The following is a 19,516-nucleotide window of genomic DNA, read 5'->3' as shown; positions in this document are numbered from 1 at the left end:
TTTACCAGAATAGTAATGAATTGGGCGTAAACTGCCCCCATGATCTTGCATTAAACATGCAGTCATGAAGCTTAAATGTTCATGGACATAAAGAACAAAGGGTCTATCAGTTTGTGCAATTCCCAATGCTGGTGGTTGACATAGTGCTCTCTTCAAATCATTGAACGCTTTGAGGTGAAGTTCTTCCATACAAACAGTATCTGAATCTTTACCATGGCCTTTTAACAAGTCATAGAGTGGCTGAGCAATCGAGGCATATTCTTCAATCCACGGTCTACAGTAACCTGCTGTTCCTAAAAATGAGCGGAGTGTTTTAATGGTAGTAGGTGGAGGTATGGATTTGACTGAAGCCGCTCGATCCTGTGTGATGGATCTATTTCCTGCACCAATTGTTTGACCCAGAAATATGACTTGCTTTTTAGCAATTTGAGCTTTGTGAAAACTGCATTTGTGTCCTTTTTTATGCAAATAGTCCAACAATGCTGCCAATTCAGTTTGATGTACCTCGTGATCTGTTGAGGCAATCAAAATATCATTGACATATTGGATCATAGTGGACTGTTTTACCGGACATTCTGGGTCACACAAATCACGTCTGACAGCCTGATGGTATATAGTTGGGGAGTTTTGAAATCCCTGTGGCAAACGTGTCCACTGGTATTGTTCATAGTCAACTGTAAACGCTAACCATGGCTGGCTGTCAGAGTGCAACGGTACAGAAAAGAATCCATTAGACATATCAATTACTGAAAAAATCTTACACTCCAATGGCAAGCCATTACAAATTGTAGAAGGATCTGCCACTAGAGGGGTGATTTTATCAATATGTTTATTGGCTACTCTGTAGTCTATTGTAAGTCTCCATGTTGCATTGGACTTCTTGATAGGCCATATGGGTGAATTACATGGACTGTTGGTTTTAACTAGCACTCCTTAGCGCCAGCAACTTTTCTACAATAGGTTTGATCCCCTGTATAGCTTCCTTATTGATTGGATATTGTTTGGTGACCGGAGGTGGAGTTCCTGTCAATTTGACTGGTTCTACACCTGTCAACAAACCACAATCATCCTTGTCTTTAGCCCAAATTGGATGATTCTGTAAGAAAGCATACTCTGGAGGGATTGCATTATTGGTAGAAACTTGTGCTGAGCAAATTTTAATGCTAGCAGATTCTGAGGACATGTCTAAAGTTAGATGTACTTGTCTCAGGAGATCCATGCCTAAAATTGCACCTGTATTTAATGGAGCACATAGCAGTTTTGTAGTCAGAGTTTTCGGGCCAAATTGTACCTCTATGGGCGGGGTTTCATACAAAACAGAATCTTCACCTATTACGCCAGTTAAAGAAAGTTTGGTTTTCTTGTACAGGATGTCTAAACTTTTAGCCAATTTTGTAGGAATTACTGTAATTTCTGCACCTGTATCAAGCAAAAAATCAATCTCTTTCTCTCGTATGCTACCTTTCACAAACATTCTTTTGTCATTATGATGGATTACAGGGGAAAGGTAGCTACTCACAGCCCCAACAATTAGTTTTTTTCCTGGTCTTGTTGTGCTCTTAGAAGAGCCTGAACGAGCTGTCCTAAAGTTTCAGTGGACACTTGCTGAACTGCTTCAGGGTTGTAAGCAGGTGGGGGAGGAGCAGAATTATGCATAGCATTTCTATTTGCATCTTGTAACTTCTTCCTACACTCTTTCTCCCAATGTCCTAATTTTCCACAGTAGTGGTATTTGCCTTCTTTTTTAGACCACCTGTTTTTTTTGTTTTTCTGTGCTAAATGTAGCTGCTGCTGCTACTCTCACTTTGGCTTTAACATCAGCATCTCTTTCCCATGTAGCCAACCTGTCTAGGTTACTTCTAAGAGTTCTGTTAGACCAAGTGAGATCTAGGAATGGCAAGGCTCTTCTGTACTCAGCTAAAAGGCCATCAGATGCGGACTAGGGGTCCCTTGTCATCTAACACACTTTCAGAATTATCAACAATTCCACTGTAAGTTACAGCTGACTGACAAAACCTTTCAGTGTATTCACTCACAGTTTCTTCTTTCTTTTGTACACAGCTAGTGATTCTTGACCAGTCTATTTTGGGTCCCATGATATTCTTTAGAATTTTCAAAACACCTTCTCTTATATCGCTTCTACTGGCATGCTGTAGTTCAGAAGTCACTGCAGATTCAAAACTGTTGAATTCAGATTCAGTCAAAATTTGTGACATTAACTGTGTGACTTCTGTTAACGACATGTCATATAGACGCATTTTGTTGATCAATGCTCTTCTAAATTCAGAAAACTGTGTGCGTGCTGAGGGTAAGCTCTGGGATAGTCTCTCTATATCTTTAGGTCCAAGCGCTTTTGTGACTGTTTGTATTTGGACAACAGAAGAGTTGGTAGAAACACTTTCAGTTCCCTCAATTCCCTGAGATCGTCTCCTAGCACCACACACATTGACTGAATTTACAGGCACAGCAGTTACGGATTGGAGAGCTACATCTGTTTCAAAGAAATTTTGTAAGTCAGGGAAAATGTTATCCGGCTGATTAACTTCTTCTACAACAGTTTTATCTGCAGCTTTGTTGTGGTTCAATTTCTTGGTTAAAGAGGATACTCTAGCACGGAGCTCTTTTTTCTCTTTCTCTAGCTCTGAGTTATGCTTAGACTGTTGTGTAGCAAGTGCTAAACAAAATTCTCTGTGGCAGCAGATAATGCCTTTCACATTGTTCTTGCTGAATACTTGCTCCTAGTACCTTTTACACTCATCTACTGACCAAGTCTTGTCTGGATGAATCTCATATTTCTTAGTTAGTTCTTGTCTAACATTCTCAGTGACAATTAGGTTCAGTTGTTCTCCTAACAGTGTTTTGAATTCACTATCTGACCACAAAGGAGTCGCAAGACCACCTTTTTCAGTTGTGGGGATTAGTCTAGCACTTTTCTTAAACATTTTGTGGATTTTCTTTGTTCTGTTATCACACAAACAAACACTAAAACGTCTCTGATCAACAGAGGGTACACTTGTTAACACAGTTCAACTATTGTTAACCTTCTTTGACCCAAGCAAAGGATAACACAAATTACTAGCACTTTACGCTAATCTTCTCTGTCTAAAAACAGAGGGTAACAAATATTCTTCTCTGCAGATACAGAGGATAAACAAAATATTAGCCTTTTATGCTAATTTTCCCTGCCTGAAAACAACAGAGGGTAACCAATATTAACACGTAATGCTAATCTTCTCTAAAAAGACAATTTTAGAGGATAACTTAGTTAACCAAACCTACAGCTGTCTGTTAACCCTTCTCTGACAGCGCAGAGGATTTGTACTGGTCTTAAAGGTTCTTTTGGATAGAGTAGCACTAACCAAACTTTGGTTGTAAGAAAGATTCAGGCTGGAATGCAGTCAGATCTTTGTTGAGCTTGAAGTTTCAATCTGGATTCAGGTGAGTAGCTCTATCCGGGTCACGGCACCAAAACTGTTGTAAACTTTTTATCCTTCTAGAGAGTGGGAAACTCAGAAGCGTAAGACCAGGAGACTCGGTTGTATCTTCAAGCAGGATTCTTTATTGAGAAATTCGTGCTGTCAGCAGCTGCAGGGACCAACATCTAACTAAGGGAACTTTACATTGTAATTTATACATGCATTTAGAGGGCAGTGCTTAGAGATAGACACAAAGCACCCAGGTGATAACTTTAAAGCATGCAAATGATGTATACAGGCATAGGAAACCACCCCTAGACTCTAGATTGTTACCAGTCCTAATCCAGTCAGCATAACTATTCAGATACAGAGATGCTAATCCAATCAGCCTAACTATTTAGACAACTGGGGCTGGGGCTCCAATAGCCATTAAAAGACAGAGGATGAGATTGTCAGTAGTCTGACTAATTTAATTTACAATAGAGAGAACAGAACTGGAAGGAAATCTCTTGCTGGAATACTCTTTCTAACAGCTGATATATTTATCATTTATACCTTAAATGCTAAATGCAGTCTACTCTACTTTCCCAGTTTATATATATGATTGTGTTTAACATTTTATAAATTTGTAATACAACAGCACCAATGCTGTTGCACGTGTTGAGTGTTGTTAAACTCAAGGCTGAGTTTTGCTCAGAGAGTGTTCAGATGTTTACCGCAATTTTATATAAATAATTTGGAAGGTCAGATAAAAGTGAATGGTGGGCCATATTATATCACTTACTTACATTAAATAAAGACATTTCATCATACCGGGAGACTCTCAGAAGTGTTGGTACATAAGAAAAACTCTGTAGAGTAAATTATAGAAGTGCAGGTACTGCATTGCGCTGCATACTGTCCCACTTCAAGCACTGCACACAACAATCTCTCGAATTTTCTCAGAAAGGAGCCAAAATCTAAAAACATCCTGTGAGCTGTAGTTCTGCTGATGGAAATGCCTTGTTGATGAGACAGGTCAACAGAGAATGACCAGACTGGTTCAAACTGACAATGTCTATGATAACTCAGATAACTGCTCTGTACAATTGTGGTGAGAAGAATAGAATTTCAGAATGGGGGGCCCAGTCGCGGCATCCTCCATCCTGCTCTCCCCCGTCAACATTTGAGGGAGGACGCGTATGTAAGTGCATTCAGCATGAGAAGCTGATGTAAACACAGAGTCAGTGCACAATAGTGAGCCGTCCGTTTAGCACGTTCATATAGTACCAACATATAATTTTTGTGTGAACATGCGGGCGCCCATGAACCAAGCACAGGGACGTGTAAATGAGCTTTGGGCTTTTTACTAAAATAAGGATGGAAGTTTTTCTTTGTATCTCAACCAAAGTGATCGTATTTCTTCAGAAAACATAGATTAAAACACTTGAGTCATATGGATTACCTTTATGCTACCTTTATGTCCTTCTTACCTCTGACCAAATTGACTTACATTGTGTGGATAAAAACACATCATACAGTATTACCTTTTTAAATATCTCTGTTGGTGTTGCGCAGGCCTCTCAAACCTCTCCAAGAACAGGTCATGAGAGCACAACACAGAGAAGGCCACTGCTGTTCAAAAAACATTTGCACTTCTGAAGTTTGCAAAAGAGCACCTAGATATTCCACTGTGCTAATGGAAACATATTCTGTGGACAGATTAAATCATAGTTGAGTTGTTAAGAAAAACCACACATCGCTATATGTGGAGAAAAAAGGCACAGCATAGTAACATCAAAACCTCATCTGCAAATGGCTTCCCAAAATAAATTCAAACGTTAAATCAACAACAGAGTGGCATCAACAGAAGAAAACATACCTTCTATAGTGCCCAGTCAGAATCCTGCCTCAACCCAATTGAGATGCTTTGACATGACCTCAAGAGAGCAATTCACACCAGATATCCCGAGAATAGTGCTGAAGTGTGAAATTCTTCCTGACAGAAGTGCAAGTATGGTCCGCAATTACAGGAAATGTTTGGTGGAGGTTATTGCTGCCAAAGGAGTGTCAACCAGTTATTAAATCCAAGGGTTCACAGACTTTTCTCAACCCACACTGTGAATGTTTTACGCAGTATGTTCAAAAAAGAAATACAAAATGTAATTGTCTGTCTGTTGGTTTAAGCATTTGTGTTTGTCTATTGTTGTGACTTAGTTGAAGATCAGATACATTTTTATGACCAATTCATGTTGAAATCCAGATAAATCCAGGGTTTCACATACTTTTTCCAGCAACTATAATTTATCCAATACAGAAATGTAACATACACACATATACAGTATGAAAAATGTTGCACATGTCCAGCTGCACATGTAACTTTGGTTACTTGAGATGAAGGGAATGAGACATTGCTGTAAGCAGTATAGAGAAATCCTTTCCTCGACGACCTAGTTGAAACCCTTTTACAATGACAGCAATTGTCTGATTGGCAATGGTGATTTGAGCTCTGCCCCTTTAGATTTTTCTGACTGAGGGACAGAGGACATTACACTTTCCTCCCTTCACTGAAGTAGTAGTGTGGCTAGCTTTTGCAATGTTTCGTTCCCTTCATCTCAGTGAACCGAGGTTACAACTGGAGCAATGTTTTGATAAGGTATGTGACTTTTAATATCATTGAAGTGGAGACGTTCCCTTTCAATTAAGTTGACTTGGCATTGCTGTAAGCAGTATGGGGAACCGAATCCCATCCCGCCACACTACGTGACATCACACACACACACACACACACACACACACACACACACACACACACACACACACACACACACACACACACACACACACACACACACACACACACACATGTTTGGTTTCCATGTTTTATGGGGACTTTCCATAGACATAATGGTTTTTATACTGTACAAACTTTATATTCTATCCCCTAAACCTAACCCTACCCCTAAACCTAACCCTCACAGAAAACTTTCTGCATTTTTACATTTTCAAAAAACATAATTTAGTATGATTTATAAGCTGTTTTCCTCATGGGGACCGACAAAATGTCCCCACAAGGTCAAACATTTCGGGTTTTACTATCCTTATGGGGACATTTGGTCCCCACAAAGTGATAAATACACGCACACATACACACACACACACACACACACACACACACACACACACACACACACACACACACACACACACACACATGTTGTGTTTACATGTTTTATGGGGACTTTCCATAGACATAATGGTTTTTATACTCTACAAACTTTATATTCTATCCCCTAAACCTAACCCTACCCCTAAACCTAACCCTCACAGAAAACTTTCTGCATTTTTACATTTTTAAAAAACATAATTTAGAATGATTTATAAGCTGTTTTCCTCATGGGGACCAACAAAATGTCCCCACAAGGTCAAACATTTCGGGTTTTACTATCCTTATGGGGACATTTGGTCCCCACAAAGTGATAAATACACGCTCACACACACACACACACACACACACACACACACACACACACACACACACACACACACACACATCTCTATCTTTCTCTTCTGCAATGTGAAGAGCACCACTATGCAAAGACTTGCCATTTTAGCGCATAGAGGCATCTCGTGGACGGTGATCGAGCCTGTGAAATGGTGTTCCTTGTCTGTCACTCACTAGACGTTGTGTCGATGTTGAGAACCCCACACATGCTTGTGTTCATCCTCTCACCTTTCGCTACAAACACGTAAGACACTTTAATGTGGCACTTTTCAGTGTACATTAAACACTACAACACAGCTGCATTTCAGCAGCTCCAACACATATTCCTTTTCAGCCTAACACTGACACGCAAACAGACAGCTTAATTTACATTTATTCATTTGGCAGATGCTTTTATCCAAAGCGACTTACAAAAGAGGAATACATTATAAGCGAATCATCTTCAGGAGGCAGTGGTACAAAAAGTACCATATTACAAAGGTTCAATAGCATCAGAATAGTAGTATTCAAGACAGGTTAAAGTGCAACAAGAATTGTTTTTTAGTGACTGGCTCAGTGCTCATGGAAAAGATATGTTTTTAGCTATTTTTTAAATAGCTGAAAGTGAGAAAGTGAGAAAGTGAGTCTGCTTTACAGATGGAGTTGGGAATGTCATTCTACCAACGTGGTATGATGAAGCCAAAATTCCGGGAAAGTGCTTCTGGTGGGAACGTAGCTCTGCAGAAATGATTTTAGGTATGCTGGAGTAGACCCAGTGACTGTTCTGTATACCAGCATCAGGGCCTTGAATTTGATACATGCAGCAACCGGCAGCCATGGAAGAGAGACAAGGAGTGGTGTAACATGCACTCCATTTGGTTTATTAAAGACCAGACGTGCTGCTGCATTCTGGATCATTTGCAGGGGTCTAATTGTGCATGCAGGGAGAGCGTTACAGTAGTCCAGTCTTGTTATGACAAGTGATTGAACAAAAAGTTGTGTGGTATGTTCAGAGAGGAAGGGTCTTATCTTCTTTATCTGATATTGTAGAATGTAAATCTACATAATCATGCTGTCTTTAAGATGTGTTCTGTTAAATTTAGTTGGTTATCGATGGTTACCCCTAGATTTCTAACCAATTTTGAAAGTGTTACAGTAGTTGAACCCAGCTACACTTGATGTTGTGTTCAACCGTAGGGTTGGCTGGAAAGACAAGGAGTTTGGTCTTGGCTGGGTTAAGTTAAAGGTGGTGTTCATTCATCCAGGCCGAGATGTCTGCCAAACAGGAAGAGATTCGAGCAGTATCGTTAGAGCATCATGTGTCTCTCTCTCCTCTGCCACTGTCTCCACTCCTTAAATACTCCCGCCACACCTCACTGGAACACGAGAGCGGTGTGGAATACACCGCTTTCCTCCACCTCATTCACCACTTATCTTTCCGACCTCGCTCTTCCTAGATGCTGCTTGGCCCCGCCCTGCTTGCCACATACTCCCATCGCCAAATTCAGGTTGGGAAATTCTCCCCCCGTTTCTAGGGAGGGAGCGTTGGCACATAAGTGGCTTGAAGTGGGAACAGGATGAGGGAGGGGGGGAGGGAGAATAGAGAGAGAGAGATAGAGGAAAAAGCAGAGAGAGGAGAGAGAGAAGGGCTCGCCAGCCCCGGACACACCATTGACTGGCCCTCAGCTCGCTGTACTGCTTCCGTCCACGATTCCAGGCAATGGTAATGGATCCCTCAGCCATCCCTTTTGGTTGCCGGTTGACACAGTGCACCAGCGCCACTGGATCAAGCACTCCCTCTGCATTACAATCCTCAGTCAGTGGCAAGGACTCCTTGACGGAGCATCATTCATCCTTCCCAGGTTTCAGCACCAATGTATCAAGGTTCACGATGGGCATGGAGGAGGCGGGAACCGACAGAACAGTCAACATAACTTTAATGACATAAATTAATTTAAAGAGACATAAACACACATACACACACACACACACACACACACACACACACACACACACACACACACACACACACAGCAGCCACATGTGTCTCACTCTCTCTAACTGGCACGTCCGGCTCGTCTTTATCCCTCTCCCAGCTGATTAGGACAACTCAGCACCGGGCGTGCATCCTCGTGGTCCGGCCTCACATCCTCCCCGTCACACAAACAAATTTGGCACCAACAATCATGCCACGGTCGAAATCACTGAGATCACATTTATAAATATATGGCTATATATGAATATATATATATATATATATATATATATATATATATATATATATATATATATATATATATATATATATATATGCTATATACACATGTATATATATATATATATATATATATATATAAAAACATATACCTGTATATATATATATATATATATATATATATATATATATATATATATATATATATATATATATATTCATATATAGCCATATATCAGATTTCTGCATTAGAAATGCAAATGATGCATTTAATAAGAGCACACTGGAATCTCATCTGCCCTACACTTAATGAGGGTCAAGTAAAAATGTGACAATGTGACAAATCTAAAGACGTGATGTCCTTTGCTGCTGGCCCCTGGTGCCAGTGCTAAGTATTTTTATTTTTCCATCTGAAGTTTTATTGAATGCTGACACACGCAGGGCTCTACCCTTTGACCAAATCTCTCCCAAGCAGAGCTGCAATTTGAAAAGAGATTTAAGTGAGTTGAACTCAGAGGTTGAGAACACAATTTAGATTAATATATTATCTTTGATCTCCATTGATTTTTTGAAGCTCTCACTTCATATGTTGAGTGTTTCATTTACACCATTATCCACTAACAATTCTATCGCCTTCTTTGTCTTGCCTGTAAACCAAGTCACACTTTCCTTTTCACTGTAATAGGTTTAGAGATATAGGAGAGAAATACCTCAAAAACTATTAAGATTCATTTCAGATTTTCCACAATTGTAAGAAAGGAGAGGACATGCATGCATCTGTTGCAGAAAAAAAAACATTCTCAAGTCATACAAATATGGAACAACAGAAGGGGGAGTAAATATCGACAGAATTGTCATTTTGGGGGGTAACTATCACTTTATTGTCTTGTTGAATGTGTTTTGTATTCTACTTATTTTTATGAGATGCAGTATTTTATCGACTTCTTATTTTCCCTTTCCTTTCTTTCTTTACACTTTCATTGTAATTAGATGCTTTGGAATAATGTTAGCAATCATGCCCATGAAGCACTTTAAAATTCCATTTGAAAATTTAGTCTTCAGTGAGACCAGGAATCTAAAAAAAAGAATATTTGTGTTGTTATTCATCTGTGTTCACAGAAACATCTGTTATTGCAGGGGTATCTGGGAAATGTATTGAAGCACTGGCCTTGGGCCTGGAAAACAAAACAAAGAACGCTTTTCAGCTCTGTGATCATACAGATGTATTTTAAGTAGATTCTCCCCTGATAAATGTAGAAAGCAACACAATCAATCACAGTAAACAACTTACCTCCAGTTTTAGGGATGATTAGGTGACTGTATTATTTTTATAACACATAAACAGTGAAGCTCTTAACCATTCAAGATGAACTGGTCACTTGGCATGCAAAGTGGAAATGGCTATTGATTTTGGATCTTGACTCTTGTGAATTACATGGAGGGTGAATGGACAAAGCAGACTTTAAATTACAGACGATGGTAACCATGGTGACAGGCATATTCTAGTTTGTACAACTCTCTAGAATAGGAAGCAGGAGCAGATCACCAGGGTGGCAAACGGTTGCAAATACCTCCCTAAGAAAAGGCATTGCCACCCCTGCCACACAGTGTAAGTTTACAAATGTATATCATATAAACGTAAGATGCTGACATTGTGTAGGGGTTTATTCATGTCAAACTGCCTCAACTCTCACCAGACACACAAATGACTACACAGACTGATCGTGTGATTGATGAGAGTGGCAGCCAATCATGTGAAAGCATATCAGCGGTAAATTGTGTGATAGGTTAAAGAAGCGGCCAGTGGCGTGATTGGTTACAGCAGCAGCCAATCACGTACTTGCTGCAGCAGCACATTTGCAGTGTTTAGCTACTTGTGGGCTTAGGCTTTTTGAGCTTATTTGCTCAACCACAACAGCAATATGACAATATGGACAAATACATGGAGAAAAAAGGTAAGGTAAGAGATCATTCAAGTCTTCACTGAATGATTTTTCAATATATTGCCATCAGTTGAGACATGTCCTCAGCACTTTCTGAAATAGCTTTCATCAGGTATGTGTATAATCCAGATGAAACATCTCCAGTTCTTGAGTAGGAGTTTCTATTTCATCTGATCTGCACATGTTTTGATTGGTGTTTTTATGATAAATGTTTGTTGTAGCTGTTATCAGTGTCAGTGTCAGCAGTATTTTCTGCAGCTGTTTTCTGGGAGATATAAACTAACTACGTCCCCCATTGTGATGGCCTTCTCGGCCATATTGCTGGCGTGTATGTAGAGCGTGTGTTTTGTCTTTATATCCCTCTCTCTTAATCGCTCTCATGTGTGGGGTAACCAGGTGAGCTGATTGTTAATGGGTTGCACCAGTGCACAGTGTGTTTCCTTCCTATAAAAACAGAGTTCTGTTACGAGAGGTTCTCTCGTATTGCGTAAGCTAGCTTACGCTACGGGAAAGATTCATCTTTTCTGAGATATTGAAGCCAAAAAATTATCCTTAATTTTGTATCCATTGTCAACGCAGTGCAGCAACTGCATACCTTGAGCGGGCTAGCTAGCGAGCTCATAGGTTGCTCTGCGGCAACTGCTGCAGTCTATAGACGAACTTGAGTGAACTTGCGTCCAATGACAGGCGCCCGCGCCGTCACTGCATCAAAGCCCGCCAAAATGGGCGTGGCTAGAGTGCATATAAGCGTAAGTTCGTAGGCTGGAACCCTGATTTTCATCTATTCAGTGGAGCTCTTCGCATCTCTGAACTGCAGAAGCCACATCGCCGATCGAGGGGCATCTAGCAAGCTTGGACAGCGCTCGAAGAAGCCGGCCGTCTTCGCCACCTTCAGCCGTCCTGCGAGCTACGCCATCCGGCGATGTATCCTTTTTAGAGCAAGCAAGTTCCTCAGCGAACTTCACAAAAAGAGCAACGAGCGTCTTTTTCAAGATGCCTCGCACCACCTGCGCCTCATGTGGCGCCCCTCTCAGCGCCGGAGACCGCCACCTCATCTGCGCTCTCTGCCTGGGACTGGAACATGCAGAGCTCGCCCTCGCTGACGGCGGATGCGACCTCTGCGAGGAGCTTCCGATGTCGACCCTGCGGGCTCGACTCGAAGCACTCAAAACCGAAGCCGCTGCGCCGCCTTTCGTTTCGCCGCGCAGAAAGAAGCGCCGCTCCCAAAGGCTGCCGGAACCGGTGTTAGAAGCGACTACCTCGCCGGAGCTTCTCCCTCGAGCCTCGCTTTCACCCTCCCCGCCCTCCGGGACGCCGCAGTTGCCGCCGAGCGGCCGCGACTGTTGCCATCTCGGATGACGAGGCGGAGGATAAGGGCTGCTGTTCCATCATGGCTTCGGACAGCGAGGAGTGGTCAGGCTCCCAAGCCTCCTCCTCGGCCCAGGAATCCAGCAGGACCCGCGCCGGAGTCGAGGAAGAACTAACGTGCCTCCTCACACAGGCCGTTGACCGCCTCGGGCTCGAGTGGTCACCGCCCTCTGAGCAGGCTCCCAACAGACTCGACGGCTGCTTTCTTCAGAGCCGTCGCTGCTCTGCATTCCATGGCCGTTTTACAGATCCTCCAAGCGGACCTTCTCTGAGAATGGGATGAGAAAGGCAGGCACCCAGAGGCTGTTTCAGATCTAAGGAGCGCGACGGATCTCGCCCTTCGCGCCACCAAAGCTGCAGCTCATGCCCTAGGGAAGTGCATGGCCGCGCTGACTGTGCCCGAGAGACACCTATGGCTAACACTAGCCGATATGGGAGAAGCTGAGCGCTCCACGTTCCTCAACGCGCCGCTCTCTCCGTCCGGTCTCTTCGGTTCCGCAGTGAGTGGCATTGTTGACCGTTTTTCGGAAGTCCAGAAAGCCACCCAAGCCATGAATCTCTTCCTGCCTCGTCGCGCTAGCTCCTCTGCAGGCCGCCCACGTGACCAGCCTTCTGCACGAGCCTCTTCACAGCGCCCAGCTCAGCAAAGCCAGACTTCTCAGCGTCGACAGGGTGGCCACCCTAGAACGCGCTCAGACAGCCGCCGCAGACCGCCGCCGCAGACCGCCGCCCCCCCGCGGGCCTCGGCCTAAGATTGCGTTGAAACCTGAGCAACTGAAGTCCTCCTAGCTTTGTTAAGGAAACGACGGCTCAGTCCCGCCGCGGCCGGACCACCGTCAAAGCTTCGCCCCCTGTCAGTCCCCTTCTCTCAGGCTACTGCAGTGGTGGATTCAGCAGCCAACAAGCCGGTGATACTGCCCGCTTGCCTGCACTCAAATGCCGTTTTCACGGCGACCAGTGTTCACCCCTACACACAAGCATTACACTTCCCGTGTCCCTATCAGAGCCCACTCACATAAAGCAGGCACAGCCAGCTCGAGTGTTAGAGTCAATAAACACGTCCACGAATCCGTGCGCGCGCCCCTTCTCTGCCCGCTCTGTCACACGGCCAGCAAACACCTCTCTGTATGTAAGTCCCATGCCCGTGACTATGCTCGCGCATCACTTCACAGATGTGACTCTTTCCCCATTCACTTCAATCGGGAAGTCACTCACAGAACAGCCTGTCCCTGCTGTCTGCGAGCAGTCATGCATAAGCACAGTAAGCGCGCTCACACATTCTGTTCAGCTCGCTGTGTGCTTCAATCAGGGCGACTTGGCCATTCACCCTCTAGCGTTACGCTTTAAAGCATGGAAAGCTATCCCAGGGATATCCAAATGGGTGTTAAGCACAATAAAACAGGGTTATTTGCTACAGTTCGATCGCCGCCCTCCCCGCTTCAGAGCGCGGCTCGAAACTACTGTGAACATGGAAGCAGCCTGCATGCTTCGTTCAGAAATAGCAAACCTTCTGTGCAAAAGGGCCATAGAGAGAGTGCCACCTTCTCTGATCGAGTCAGGGTTTTACAGCCGTTATTTTCTTGTCCCCAAGAAAGACGGCGGCCTCAGACCAATATTAGATCTCAGGGTTTTGAACAAGGTGCTCGCAAAAAGACCGTTCAAAATGCTTACAATCAGGAAACTCCTCGCGCATGTGCGCCAGGGGACTGGTTTATTTCTCTCGATCTGAAAGATGCCTACTTTCAGATTCAGATAAATCCCGTCACAGGCCATTCTTGAGATTCGACTCGACGGCCAGGTTTATCAATACACCGTCCTTCCGTTCGGCCTGTCTTTAGCACCCCGTACTTTCACGAAGTGCATGGATGCGGCGCTCGCACCCCTGTGGAGTCAGGGCTTGCGAATTCTGAACTATTTGGACGATTGGCTGATTTTGGCACAGTCACATATGGAGCTTCTGTCTCACAGGACAGTTCTCCTCAGTCATCTGAACAGTTTGGGTCTTGCAGTCAATTGGACCAAGAGCTCACTACAGCCCAGTCAGGCAATTTCCTTCCTTGGAATAGAACTAGACTCCATGGCGATGATGGCTCGCTTATCTACACAGCGCGCGCGCCGTGTTCAGCGACTAGCTGCGTCCTTTCAGATGAACAGCCTCATGCCTCTGAAAAAATTTCAGAGAATGCTAGGTTACATGGCCTCAGCCGCAGCAGTACTTCAGCTGGGCTTACTGTGCATGCGCCCGCTTCAGCATTGGCTAAACACCCGCGCGTCTCGCCGGGCTTGGGCCATGGGCCGCCAGCCGATCAGAGTGACTCAGACCTGTATCTCAGCTCTGCAGCCCTGGGCAGTGGCCGAATGGTATCAGCGGGGAGTGACGATGGGAGCTGTATCTCGCCGAAAAGTCATCTCGACAGACGCGTCCAACACGGGTTGGGGCGCGGTCTGCAAGGGCTCTCCGGTTTTTGGCCTATGGTCAGTTCAGGAAAAGCTCCTTCACATAAATTGTCTGGAAATGATAGCGGTCGAGTACGCGCTCGTGCGCTTCCTCCCGGTCATTCAGGGTCACCACGTCCTGGTCCGTTTGGACAACAGATCTGTGGTATCCTATCTAAACCGTCAGGGCGGTGTCAGATCCAGGAACCTCTTCCATCTGACAAAACGCATACTGAGTTGGTCCCAGTGCCACCTGCGCTCGCTGAGGGCGACGCACGTGCCAGGCCACCTGAACGACGGACCAGACAGACTGTCCAGAGACAATATTTCCCCAGGGGAATGGTCCATGCACGCTCAAACAGTCCAGAAGTTATGGAGCATATTCGGCAGAGCAGAGATAGACCTCTTTGCGTCAGAAGAGAACTCTCACTGGCCAGTATTTTTCTCGAAAAGCGAGGACGCGCTGGCCCAGGACTGGCCCAACCACCCACTTTACGCCTTCCCTCTTCCATCTCGCTATTGCCACAGGTAATACAGAGGATCAGGGAAACGCGTCACTCGGTGCTCCTCATAGCCCTGCGCTGGGAGAATCAGACATGGTTCCCGGAGCTTTCGCAGCTGTCACTGACAGCCCCGTGGCCCATTCCAGTGAGAGCAGATCTCCTCTCTCGAGCTCTCGGCACGATCTGGCATCCCCACCCAGAGCGCTGGGTGCTGCACGCGTGGGTGATCAACGACTACCCGTCGCTTTGCCAGAAGGAGTAATAAACACTATCATACACGCTAGAGCCCATTCCACGAGAAGACTCTATACGTCCAAATGGTCTGTGTTTTCAAAATGGGGCACCGACAGAGACCTGGACCCACGGACATGTGGGGTGTCATCGCTGCTCGTGTTTTTACAAGAGTTGCTGGATAAGGGCAGATCCCCATCCACGCTCAAAGTGTATGTGGCGGCCATCGCGGCGTTCGCTGAACCCCTGCACGGCCAGTCACTGGGAAAAAACGAGCTGGTCATCCGCTTCCTCAGGGGAGCTAGAAGGATGAACCCCCCGCGCCCCCCTTCGGTTCCTATCTGGGATCTTTCCGTAGTTCTCGAAGCTATGAAAGCCTCCCCTTTCGAACCGCTTCAATCCGTGGATTTGAAATACCTTTCACTCAAAACCGTTTTTATGACTGCCCTGTCATCAGTTAAACATGTGGGAGACCTTCACGCGCTGTCTGTCAGCGCTGCGTGTCTTGAGTTTGGACCAAGTGACTCCAAGGTCATTTTAAAGCCTAGACACGGCTATGTCCCCAAGGTGATCGGTACTCCTTTCAGAGCACAAATTATTTCCCTATCGGCGCTGCCAGCATCCGATAGCGAACGCGACGCCAATCTCCTTTGCCCAGTCAGAGCACTGAGATTGTATACTGCGCGCTCCGCCTCTTTCAGACGCTCTGAGCAGCTTTTCGTTTCGTTCGGAGGGCGCACCAAAGGTTTCGCCGCCTCGAATCAGACACTGTCTAGATGGATAGTGGACACTATTGCTGCCGCGTACGCGTCAAAAGACCTGCCATGCCCGTTAGGCATTAGGGCTCACTCCACTAGAGGCATGGCCTCCTCGTGGGCATGGTCCAGCGGGATTTCCATTCACGACATATGTGTGGCAGCGGGCTGGGCTTCCCCCTCCACCTTTGTCAGATTTTACAATCTGGAAGTGCCCGCCCTGCAGGCGAAACTACTAGCGGTTTAATACGCTACAGCTCCCCTGGTGAGCTGCACTCATGGGACACATTCCACACAGACCGGCACAACCGCTCTGTCTTTTCCTTCCCACTATGTGCTTATGTATTACACACACACTGGCCCGCACTCTTGCCGGCCAAATGTTATTTCCCCACTCACAAGGGCTCCCCCGGGTCCCCCCCACCCCCGGGGCTCATGCAGTGGATGCTTGGCGCGCACGGCGTTGACAATGGGTTCCTGTAGCGTAAGCTAGCTTAGGCAATACGAGAGAACCTCTCGTAAGAGAACGAATCGGTTACCTTACGTAACCTCGGTTCTCTCTAGAAGAGGGAACGAGTATTGCGTAGCTGGCCGTGCTCGCGCCACGAGCGATTTCCGCTTCATTCAATGAAAACCAGGGTTCCAGCCTACGAACTTACGCTTATATGCACTCTAGCCACGCCCATTTTGGCGGGCTTTGATGCAGTGAAGGCGCGGGCGCCTGTCATTGGACGCAAGTTCACTCAAGTTCGTCTATAGACTGCAGCAGTTGCCGCAGAGCAACCTATGAGCTCGCTAACTAGCCCGCTCAAGGTATGCAGTTGCTGCACTGCGTTGACAATGGATACAAAATTAAGGATAATTTTTTGGCTTCAATATCTCAGAAACGATTAATCTTTCCCGTAGCGTAAGCTAGCTTACGCAATACTCGTTCCCTCTTCTAGAGAGAACCGAGGTTACGTAAGGTAACCGATTCGTTTTCTGCAATGGGAGACGGGTGCTCGTGAGCTGTGCCATCTTGGTCACCGATGCTCGCGTGCAGATTCCCACTGCTGGAAAGTTTGGGGTTGTCGCTGTCTGAACTTCAGAGATGTTTTTAGTTTTTTTTTTTTTTTTTTAATACAGAACTGTCAATAAATGTGTCTGTATTTCCTCTACTCTCATCTCTCTGCATCTTTTATTGCATTTTATTTTTAAAGTGTAACACCCATCCACTGACATACAGATGCAATATTGGTTTATTACAATAAAAAGTCATATTTGGTTGAATTAGAAACCAGAACCTCTAAAAACTAGATGCAAAAAGTAACCACTACACCAATATGTCATGTTCTTGATTAAATTGCTGATCTATGTGTTCATCTACTGACTAACAAAATCCCAAGACTGATAGTGGCAGATGTAGAGATTAAATTAGAATATTATATGAAATATCTATTTCAGTGCTTGAAATGGTCCTTAAGAATGAATGTTTATCAAAATAGATTATTTAAAATAATATTTGCATGAATTCATATTCATGAGTTTTGCAGCACTGCCACCCAAAGTACAGTTTTCCTAGAGTTTATTTTTATTTTGAACTAACTTTGTGTTAATGTTCCCTTTCAATTGGCTTATTCCAGCTGTTATGAATTTGAAAGGCCTGCAGGTTCTATTAGCAGAATAGCATTGGGTATGAATGCACTCTACATCCACTTAACAAAATATAACAGTTTTGCCTACATAATATATGGTGAAGTTTATTCCAGATTGCAAGTTGTATGTCAAGATAAGGAACATTCTAAATTTTTATGTGTTTAATAGACATTGTCTTGGTACTCTGGAGATTTTTTTGATGTTGGCAAATCAGTAGCAAAATGGTTACTACAGTATGTGTGGTTCCTGTGGAAATGCAATTGTATTGCAAATTCATGGATATTTATTTTGATAGTGACTCCAATTAATGAATTTTACTTGTTGCAATGAAGCTTGGCAACTTGATCCAGAAGAACTATGCATGGGCACTTGCTTTGATGTTGCCACCCCTCATAGTCTGCAAGCCACCCCCTTGCCACTCCATGAAAAAACGTCTAGATCTGCAAGGTTAGGTAGGAAGTTAAGGGACCAGTTGAAGTTTACTTCAAGGTTGATCTCATTCGCATTCATTTGTATCCATTCATAAAGTGTACACATGCCTTTTTTAACAATTGGAAAGATGATTAAACATTCAATATCAACTTATTCACAACATCTAGTATTTAACTTTGAGACAAAATTTTAACAGATTTTTAATTAACAGAGGTTTGGGAGGAGCATGTTAATTTTAATCTCACAAATCACAGCCCACTAGTAGGATTATAAAAGCCACTGCTTACCAGCTTCCTGTGACAACTCTCCTGACATGAGTCTTTCTGGCATTTGGCCCCGCCCATTGCCCATGAACAGACCCAGACCGTCGGATCATCGGATGCACTTCGCTGCAAAGCATTCGGCTCCACCAGAACAGCTCTTCCATCCAAACAATCTTGTTATTCGTTATGCCACAGCAGCTTTTAGCAGTATTGACAGCTGCCACATTAAGCGTTATATTTTTTAGCCTGTCTGTCTTTCTATGCTCCATTCGCCGAAGCAGTTTATAGCGTGATGTTGCTTCAGCAAATTGGCTGCCCCAGCTCTTTAAAAATGTGAAACAGCTCTCTACAACTGCTCATATTTTCTCTTATCAAAAGTTTCCACCCAGAAAGCAGTGCGAGCGTCCTCTGTGAACGGGCGCCATTCCAGCTTCATGCCATTAGAGTTCAATTTTTATTTGAATGCGAGAGAATCCACCATTTCAACCCCCAGCATTTTTAATCAGGTTGGGCCGCAGAGGTGATGCCTCATTACCTCGCCGCATCTTGTTTAGGGCGTGCTCTATCCAACAATTTTCATCATCTTCTAACATGAATATCACGATTGTTTCTTCCTCCAAAGTGCCCTTTGGAGAGTGATTTATTTTGAACACTGGGGCATCATGCAACAGAGAACTCCTTCAGGCAACAGAGAACTGCATACAATCGAACGATAATCTAATGACAACTTTTCAAAGAGATTTTAACGCAAGCTCACGGCCTCGCAGCACTTGCTCTGAACATTCCACAGCACACTGCATTTATACACAGCCTCTATCCGAGCAGACACATGCCGAACACGCAGTGATCCTACCAT

General features: G+C 44.4%; 1 protein-coding gene across 1 annotated transcript in view; it reads right to left on the bottom strand.

Annotated features, from left to right (window-relative positions):
• Nucleotides 1-18,808, bottom strand: part of LOC127621256 (prolactin-releasing peptide receptor-like) — a 63,480-nt gene extending 44,672 nt beyond the window's left edge. Inside the window, exon 1 of the mRNA XM_052094768.1 lies at nucleotides 18,685-18,808. Coding sequence (XP_051950728.1) covers nucleotides 18,685-18,741 — 57 coding nt within the window. The 5' untranslated portion in view covers nucleotides 18,742-18,808. The remainder of the gene's footprint in view (nucleotides 1-18,684) is intronic.
• Nucleotides 18,809-19,516: the final 708 nt, after the last annotated feature.

Source organism: Xyrauchen texanus, chromosome 27 (genome assembly GCF_025860055.1).
Source record: "Xyrauchen texanus isolate HMW12.3.18 chromosome 27, RBS_HiC_50CHRs, whole genome shotgun sequence".
Lineage (NCBI taxonomy): Eukaryota > Metazoa > Chordata > Actinopteri > Cypriniformes > Catostomidae > Xyrauchen > Xyrauchen texanus.
This window is presented reverse-complemented; position numbering and strand designations above follow the sequence as displayed.